Consider the following 10060-nt stretch of genomic DNA (forward strand, 5'->3'; position numbering starts at 1 on the left):
TGGGATAGGGGGAGAGGTTTGGGACAGTGTGAAAGGGAAGACGATAGCCTGTCTTGATGACTTGTAGGGTCCAGTCTTCTGCCCCGGCCTCTTCCCATGCTCTCCAGTAGAGGGAGAGGCAACCCCCTATCTTGTGCGGACAGGCTGGCGAATTCCTAGAATTTCCTGTGGGGGGGTCCAGAGCCTCTATAATGTTTGCGTCTAGGTTCTCTAGTCGGAAAGGGGCGGGGCTTTTCTGTCTGCATTTTCGACTTGGAGTGGAGGGGTGGCCTTTCTTCTTTCTTCGAGTGAGGAAACGGCTGTCTTTGCATCTGAGGGGTCCTTGGCCTTGGCCTGGAGGTAGGGGCGGCTACTCTCTCGATGGCTCTGTTATGCATCAGTTGGTTTTTGCTTGTGATTGCTGAATCCACCATGTCCAGGGGAATCAGCATGTGGGTTAGAAGGGGGGCCCTCTTCAATGGAGCATAAATTTCTCTGAGGAGGGGATCACTGGGGTCTCCTAGGATGATGTCTCTCCTGTGTGACTTGATGTTGGCCCAAGACGTTGAGAGGCAGGCCGCTTGATGCTTCAGGGCTCTGTTCGAACTTTCCAATAGAGCCTGGAGGTTGCATTCCTCCTGGGGTTGCAGCTCGGGTAAAAACTCCCTTACTAAAGCCAAGATGCGTTCCAGCCAGGAGTTCACCGCGAGAGAGAACCAGGCCCTGAACGTCCTGCAAAGTTTGGTAACTTGCCCTCTCATCCCCGGTGCTGTGGACATCGTCGTCATTGTAGCTGGCGTCTGTCCGGTCAGCGAGAAACACCGCGTCTTCATCCTCGTCCCCGATCGGTTCAGGGGGGTTCCGATCAGCTGGAACATGTTCTAGGGGGGCTCTTGTGGGCGTTGAATCCTTGCAAACTTCGGAGTCCAACAGGAACTTTTCCTGAGTCGCCCGGATGAATTCGCGTTGTTCATCCATCATCTGTTCTTTCATTGTGTGAAAGAGGGAATAGATAGTGGGGAGAAGTTCCTGTAAATGCCCGCTTGGAGAGTCGCAATTAGGTTCAGATGGTCCGGGGGACCCTAAGGAGAGGCTCTCTCTTCTGGTAGAGGTGGGTTTACCCACAAGCTACCTCTGTCCTCGTGATCAAAGGGCATGGAAAGGTCTCCGTTGATCACCCGGCTCTTCCTAGGATGGGTTTTACGCGTACTGCGGGATTCCTGAGTAGAAGAGGCTGAGGAGCTCTGTCTTCAAACCTGGGTTCTTTGTCCGTGTCAGCATCGAGTTTCCGGGATGGGTCAAGGGCAAGCCGCAAGCGACCTCATCCGGGAAAAAGCTCGTACAGGAGCGGTAGCTAGAGGTGGCCGGAGGCGCATGTCCGTCTATGCTAACCGTCCTGGTTGAAGGAATAGAGGACAACTTGGCCTGAGAATGACTCGAGGTGGACGTTGTACCATTTTCCTGTCTACTACGCTTTGGAAGAGGGAGAAAATTGCTCGTCTCCTCTGAAGCCGTAGTCTGCCTTCTCTTGTTTTTGGGGGGTGAAGGTGGAAGCCATCCGGGATGGGTCGAGGGAAAGCCGCAAGCGACCTCATCCGGGAAAAAGCTCGTACAGGAGCGGTAGCTATAGGTGGCCGGAGGCGCATGTCTGTCTACGCTAACTGTCCTGGTTGAAGGAATAGAGGACAACTTGGCCTGAGAATGACTCGAGGTGGACATTGTACAACTTTCCTGTCTATTACGCTTTGGAGGAGGGAGAGAATTGCTCGTCTCCTCTGAAGCCATAGTCTGCCTTCTCTAGTTTTTGGGGGTGAAGGTGGAAGCCATTTCCTATGCTTGCGCACATTTTTCCCTGCATGCGCTTTCCTGTGAACATGAAAGTACACGGACCACTGACTATCATCCCACTGAATGCACGTCTCACACGGGGATGAAGGTGAACACTTGAGAGCTCTACACTTGATACACCAAATGTGAGGATCCGCTTGGGCTGGCGGTAAGGGGGTGAGACAAGGATATCTCCCTTCGGCGAAGGCACACAACCTATCTTGAACAACAACAATACTGGAACCAGATTCCATACTTACAGTGAAGGGTAGGATACCCGGTGGCGGTTAGGGGAATAATACAGGAAAGGGAGAGGGCACTCAAGAAATTCCAGGACACAGGATAGTGTAGGTAAACCCCGATGAAATTGAAGGACGACGAACTCCTTAGCGTCTTGGGAGTGAGCTGGCAACAATCGAAGCGGGTTGCTTGATTTTCGACACAAAACATAAATATTGAACCGTTGATTAATTAACGGTTCGCTGCTGTGCTAATAAGGGATTTTGACTGAAAATCGGCCCAATAAGGGGGGAAACTGATAAAAACTAAATAGGTATAGTTGAGAGATGTTGACTCGTTGACTACCACGAAGAGAATGGAGTATAGTGTGCGAGACTTGTGGTGGAGGGCAAGGGCCCCCCTTGCCCCAATAGGGCCCCTAATACTATACCGCGTAGGTGTACACTTCTATAAAAAAAAAAAAAAAAAAAAAAAAGTATTATTTTAGTTGTGCACACCTACGTGATATAGCATTAGAAAATTAAATATTAAGTTTGTAAATTATAATACATGAACATAATGTGTGATTTTCTTGACAAAATAAAAAACAAAAATGCCTTGCTTCAAGCAAATTTACTAACGAATGAAGCCGTTAGGATACGGTACAGATGCCATGCCAGTCCAGTCATTATCAGACGACAGCTTTCACATTGTGGACCTGGTGTTCTGCAAGTCCAGGTGATGTTAAGAAGTGCTGTTACTAAGACAATAGGGCTTCCTTGGACTTTGAGAGAACACAGGATTCTGCCGTCATCTGTTAATTGCCGAGGTACAATAATAATCAGGCCATCAGCATCCGCAACAACAACCCAGATGAGGTTTAGAATTTGAGGTACCGAATTCCAAAACATTGGTTAGGTTAGGCTAGGTCAGAACAGACTAATTTATCATCCTTTTATTTCTTCATCCTCAACACCTATCAAAACAAACATGGCATATCATTAAATCACCGTGACTTCGTTCATTAAAAAATACATTTTAGTTACTTTTTTGTTATTGATTTCCACCAAGAAAATCTCATATTATGTTGATCTATTATAATTTACAACATTAATAATTCATTTTGTATTGTTATATTGTGTAGGTGTGTACAACTAAAATTTTACAACAACAACAAAAAATACAGGTACCCTACTATTATATGCAGGTTAGGTTAGATTAGGTTAGATTAGATTAGGTTAGGTTGGGTTGAGTAGGTAGGTTAGTTTAGAATAGATGAATTTAGCATACTTTCATTTCTTCGACCTCTGCCTCTACCAAAACAAAGATGGCATCTCAAGTAGTTTGTTTATAGCTTTTAGTAACTATTTCTATTGTTGATTTCTGCCAAGAATAATATATATTACATTGATGTATCATAATTTACAAAATTATTTAATTTTCTATTACTATATTGTGTAGGTGTGCACTTCTAAAAATTAACTAGTTTTTGTAACATAGAAAAGATTTTGGTAGAAGATATGGATGCTTTGGGGTATTACAGATATGGAAGTGTAGGACGGTCCTACTAAATAACACCCGGCAACGCCCGGTAGCAACTGGCAATTTCCTATAGTGCCCGGGCGTTGTGTCAGCCTATTTTTTTTTTAGTTCCAATGGTTCATATCATATGAATGATTTATCTACTAGTGAATTCACCAAAAAAAAAAAATGAATTTAGCAGGAGAAATGACGCACAAAGTGGAAAATCCGGTAAAATTTTACTTTCGACCTTTGTTGGAATATAGCAATACAAAATTAAATAGTAATTTTGTAAATTAAAATGTATGAACGTAATATGCAATTTTGTGTGCGGAAATGAAAATAAAAATAGTTGCTAAAACAGATTTCATAATTAACGAAGTCGTGTACTACGAATGGTACGCCATGTTTGTTATGGTAGATTCCGTCGGAGAAATGAAAGGACGAAATATTTGTCTAAACTAAAGTAAACTAAACTAAATTAAACTAACCTAACCTAACCTAACCGGTAAAATTTTACTTTCGACCATTGGAGGAATATAGCCATACAAAAGCTGAGAGAGTGATTGAAAAGCCCGCCAACGTCTCTCACGACGATGACGACGAGGACCAGCCGGATGATATCTAATTTGCAGGTAATGATTTATTAAACACAGGTTAGGTTAGGTTAGGTTAGTTTAGTTAAGTTTAGACAAATTTATCGTCCTTTCATTTCTCCGACGTCAGAATCTACCATAACAAACATGGCGTACCATTCGTCGTACACGACTTCGTTACTTAGAAACCTGTTTTGGCAACTATTTTTATTTTCATTTCCGCACACAAATTTGCATATTACGTTCACACATTTTAATTTACAAAATTACTATTTAATTTTGTATTGCTATATTCCAACAAAGGTCGAAAGTAAAATTTTACCGAAAATCCTTTGCTGAATTTAGCGCCCAGACCGTGGCAGTGCTGCTATCTTTGTTTATGTCCGGTCGTTGGAAAATGTGGAATGGCTAAATTACCGGCGGTTAGGTTAGGACCTAACCTAACCTAAACCACCGCCATGGTCCGGGTGCTAAATTTGGCAAAGGATTTTCTGCTTTGTGCATCGTTTCGTTTCTCCTGCTAAATTCAGCAATTTTTTCAGGAATTCACTAGTAGATGAATCATTCATATATGAATTATTGGAACTGATAAAAAAACACACACACACACACAACGCCTGGGCACCATAGGAAATCGACAGTCACTGCCGGGCATTAATTAGTACGACCTGTGTAGGACAGTATTGACGGAGGAATTGTGTTGAATGGGAGCAGATTAAAGTTCTTACATCATGTACATGTGTGTAAAGCTATGCAAGTCATATATAGATTGAATGTTTTGAGGCAGAAATGAGGCTATATCAGGGTCATTCAACTATGGTATGATGATGGTTCTTCAGGTGTATGGATGATCATGATGGAGTGCTGAGAGTATTAAGAAAAGGAGTTATTGAGCCATCAACAACAGAAAATAGAATGAGGGAACCATTCATGAGTATTGTGTAACATCTTGTGCCAGATAACCACATGTCTAGTCCTGCTTATTCAGATCTAATAGCAATTACAAATCGAATCAAATAAAAAGCTGCACGAGCGTACAAATCCAAATTCACTAAAAGTTAAAAAGTTCAATTTTTTGGAAACTCAATCAGACAGTCCCTTTGTGGTGTAACAGATTACATATAACATTTTTGTTTGTTCATTGATGTCATTACAATCAATGGCATTACAATTATGTCTTAAAATCGGACAGTTTACCATAAAAAATTATAGCGGTATAAGATGAAAGTATTACTTACCTCTTCCATTCTCTCCGACATTTTGTAGCAATTTCTGTGAAAATACTTGTCGGTAAAAGTACAATTGTTTGATATTTTGACAATACAGGCTTGCTTCAACCACAATGGGAAGCAGCAATGTCAATTCTGCAAACCCAAAAACTCTAATCACACCAACAATGCACAAGTATGGCCCTCTGAGGATTTCTACAACCTAGCGTATTCTGTTAGTCTATGTTTGTGATCGAAACATGATCAAGTACACAGTTTCGTAATGCAACCTCCTCTGTGAATGCGATCCAACGTGAAACACGAACGCAATAACTAGAGGACTCTGCTTAGGGGCGTCGTCTGAGCGTCGACGCGCGCAATTCATTTCATTTTCAGCTTGGTTAATATATGAAAGATACCATAAGAATAGCCAGCACTTCTATCCTTGGGGACAATACCGCACCAAAGTGATGTTGTCATGGCAGTAGCATAGAGAATATTTAAGGAGGGTAGTAGCAAAGAGGAAGCATAGTATAAGTGATGGAATCAGGTGATTTCGGCCCAGGGCTTTTCTGGGCCGAAATCGCCGGTGATTTTGGCCCAGCGAAAATAAGCTTTTAAGCTTGAAGGCTTGGTGCCCTGGCTTGGTGCATTATATTATTTCAATTTAAATCATTTGTTTCACAAATTTCATTTCGTTTTCACACAGTATGTGCAAAAAATATTGTTACTTGAAATGATATATAAGTATTTTTTTTAAATTCTTTTAATAATACATTTTCTTTCAATAATAAGTAAATAATAATAGCAACATTTGTGGAGAATATTATGACTTCCGACAGATTTCCCATCTCTTTTAATATTTCTTTGTCGCGGCTCGTGCCGCTTAATTTTTTTTTTTATCGGCTAGAAACCTGCACAGCGAAGCTATAGCGATAATCCCATACCACACTCCTGGTCATATGGCCATTTCCCGAAGGTTAAGTGTGGTTGGAAATTTCCGCCAGAATCATCAGAAATTTAAAAATCCCGGCTCTGTGCAGGCATGCGCATTGTCGACCCCACCTCCCCCTCCCTTCTTAGCCGGCTCGCCTGAGTCGTCACTTCAATGAGAAATGAAGGCTTCGCCTGTGGGGGGAGGGAGGGACCGTAAATCTGTGCAGGTTTCTTAAGCCGATAAAAACAATTTAAGCGGCACGAGCCGCGACAAAGAAATATTATCGGCTGAAAGAAACCTGCACAGCAAAGCTATGCATGAGACGAGGACAGGTGGGAGGAGAGGTGAAGCCTGATTCAAACCGTTATTACGTGTGTCTTCCCTATGGGAGACTTATTCATTTTATCACTCAGTAGAGGGGAGAAAAGAAACGTCAAGTACCCACACCGAAGAATGTGACATGCACAACATTGCTCTGTTCACACAATGCGTAAATTATACGAAAATCGTATCCTGTTCAGCGGTTCCTGGGCCCCTCCCCACTCCTCGGTCGCCCTTTGCTCCCCCCCCCCTTTTTTTTTTTTTTTCTTTTTAGATGAGAGGGGTGGAGCTGTTTCCATGGCGACACATGGGACAGGGGCGACCGAGTGGTAGAGACACCGTGTCCCCAAGGGAGTCGTCGATGTCCAGCCCCTAAGTCCCGCACCCGCTCCAGAGTGGGTGCGGAGAAACGCCAGCGATGCCACGAAGTCCCTGATGCTGTGGGCGTGTGGGGCATGGCCCGGGTCGGCTCTCTCCAAAATGCGGCAAGGCAGGTGCGCCCGGGACCTCGGGGTTAGGGGAATCCTAAATTTCGAATTGTAGAAGAGATGATCCCCAGAAATCTCTTCCGTGTGCTCCACGTAGTCTTCGAACGCACGGACCGGACGCAGCGGTTGTGGGCGTCCTCCCTCCCGGAAGGATTGTATTCTGAGAGGGCCAATCATGTCGTCCGCTCGGCCGTTCCTGGCCAGGAATGTTGGTGATGGAGAGAGGGTTAGGGCCGAGCTGTCCTCCTCCAGTTTGGAGAAGGATGGGTGGCGGGTGATTGCCGCCAGCTGTGAAGCCCTGTAGTCCGTAGTCAAGGCGAGCAGAAAGACGACACGTTGAGGGAATTGTTCTTCCTCCATAATGGCCTTTTCGAACGCCAGGTACTGCAGAAGACGATGCAAGGACCAGGCCAGAACCGGTTCATGTCTCGGCTCTCTCGAGGCGCTGATCCACCTTCATTAGGAGGGTTCGCGCCCTCTGTGGCACTCGGATGTTCATGCCAAAGCGTAGCGGATCAGTGAGGGCTGTATAGTGAGGCAAGATAGTCGCCAGTGCCCTGTTGGTGGAGTCAGCCAGCCAAGTCAGGAAGTCCAGAACCGTGCTGGCGGAGATGGTTCCCATCGTGTGTCTCCGAAGGCAGTTCTGAAATCTCCGTCCGTAGGACCCACACTGCCGCACTGAGGACGGAATGTGAGCTCTGAACATCTTGTCTGCTGCCTCTGTAGAGAAGAGTTGGCTGAGAGCTCCCCGTAGAAACTCCAAGTATCAAGTTGGAGTGACGCTTGGAGAGGTGCGGTAAGGCTGTTGGCTAGGCAGGCTGACCCCAGTAGAAGGGGAGAAGGGCACCTTCTCATTAGCTCCCCGAACCACGGCTGGGTTGGCCAGTAGGGAGCTATCAGGAGGACCTGACCCTTGAAGGACCTGAGGGTCTGCATCACCTTCAGGAGGACCGGTGTCGCTGGAGGAGGAAAATGAATACGTACTTCCAGCTGTTCCAGTCCTCCGTGAAGGCGTCTAGGCCTCCTGTGCGTGTCCTTTGGATGCAGGTGAGGTAGAGGGGGAGCTGGGTCGTGCTTGGGGAGGCAAACGGTGCCGTAGCGGAGGGAGAGCGACTCGAACACTTGTGGGCGTAGTTACCACACCACGGAGGTCTCCTGAAACCTGGATAGAGCGTCCGCTCAGTCGTTCTCCCGGCCTGGAACATACTTCGCCGAGAGTGATATGGCCCTGCGTGATGCCTCGGCGAAGATATCTTCCGACAGGGCTAGGAGTGGACCTGGTCGGGCCGTACCTTGCCTCTGCACGCACTGTACTACCGTCACATTGTCTATGTCCAAGCAAACGCTCATGCAGGAGAATTCTGGGTTTCGCTCGAGTCATTCTTTCACCACTATCAGCTCCCGAAGGTTGATGTGTAGTGACCTTCTATCTTCCGACCATCCCCGGCAAGTTTGATGTCTCCAGCTCGACTGGAAGCCCCACCCCATGTCCGAGGCGTCCGCCGCTCCTGCCATTCGAGGTGGGGACGGGGACTATGGGACCGACCGGCGTAGGGCCCCCGACCGAAGCCAGGTACGCAACAAGCTGTGGAGTGCTGAGGGTACCGGCCCGGGCAGGTCGCGCGGGAGGAGCAGTATGCTCCTGTCGACCTCCCGTACCAGCCGTCGGCGCCCCAAGCGGCTCAGTGGAAGGGCCGGGGTCGCGAAGTTGAGGCAACCCAACACCCCCCCCCCCCGGAGTGCTGACCGGACCTGAGCCACCGACACCATATTGAATCGCAGGGCTTTCAAGAATTTATTCAGTGCGCTCAGGTTCATAGCCAGTCTCGTTTTTCCTAGGCCTTTTTTTGGTATGGTAAAGAGAATCAAATTAGTAGGGCAAGGTGGATCCCAATTCCCGGAGGGTGTAGTAAAGTCACAAAATCGATTGTAGAACGTATAACAACATACATGCGAGGCCGAGGTCGTTTCCGAGCGACCTCGTCCGTGGGCGTTAGTCAAGAGGCTTTGTCCTGGGTGAAGACGTTCCCTGAGCGTCTCCCGCTAAGACTTTGCCTGGACCCTCGGTATGTATCCAACTCACCCCAAGTCTTCCCGCGGGAAGTCCTCGAAGCCCGTGGCGAGCGTCCTCATCCAATAGTGTGCTATGGCAGTTTGTGACGTCTCATCACCCACAAGCTGATTTCCATATGTTTAATACCTAGTGACATCATGTGATTATACTGTGACGTCACCGGAGTTAATCATGGCGTCATAGGATCGCCTTGTGACGTCACAGGGACACAAACTGACGTCATAGGACTACATCGTGACGTCATTTTATCACATAATGACGTCATCTTGTCACACCGTGACATCACTTTATCGCATATTGACGTTACCTGATCACATCGTGAACTATTATCACATCGTGGCATCATGTAATCATATCGTGACGACACCAACAAAATGACGTCACAGGACCCCCATCATGACGTCATATGTTTTCATTGTACAGTAATTCCACTGGACCATACAGTAATGATACAAAATTAGTGATGTCACATGGTCACATCGTGATGCCACAGGGTTACATCACGACGTCACCGGGTCACATTGTGATGTCACAGCATCACGTGACGTCACAGGATCACATCACGGCGTCATAGGATCACATCGTGATGTCACAAACACATCGTGACATCCAAGAATCATATAGTGACTTCAAAGGATCACTGACGTCACAGGATCACATTGTGATATAGCGAGGTGCCATTTCCTGGGTGCCTGGACAGCCTAGTAGGGCGGAGTCCAGATCGAGACGTCAAATGATGTCATTCAGGTGATGAGAGGACCCCGTACTGAAGAGCGTTTCCACCAGGCGAGACCCCCTCTTTGCTGAATAAAATCCCTCGCCGCTACACAAGGGGGATGTATGTAAGGTCATACCATGAGGAGGGGCGGATCTCGTACGAGTCCGTCGTG

The 10060-nt window shown here is 46.6% G+C and overlaps 1 protein-coding gene across 3 annotated transcripts in view; it reads right to left on the minus strand.

Annotated features, from left to right (window-relative positions):
* Positions 1-5677, minus strand: part of LOC143033408 (calcyclin-binding protein) — an 86432-nt gene extending 80755 nt beyond the window's left edge. For all 3 annotated transcript variants that reach the window (XM_076198800.1, XM_076198801.1, XM_076198797.1), the window contains exon 1: positions 5381-5677. In XM_076198800.1, the coding sequence (XP_076054915.1) occupies positions 5381-5401 (21 nt within the window). In that variant the 5' untranslated portion in view covers positions 5402-5677. The remainder of the gene's footprint in view (positions 1-5380) is intronic.
* Between the last annotated feature and the right edge of the window lie 4383 nt (positions 5678-10060).

This window comes from Oratosquilla oratoria, chromosome 15, assembly GCF_046742065.1.
Source record: "Oratosquilla oratoria isolate Oo_2021 chromosome 15, ASM4674206v1, whole genome shotgun sequence".
NCBI classification, from domain to species: Eukaryota; Metazoa; Arthropoda; class Malacostraca; order Stomatopoda; family Squillidae; genus Oratosquilla; species Oratosquilla oratoria.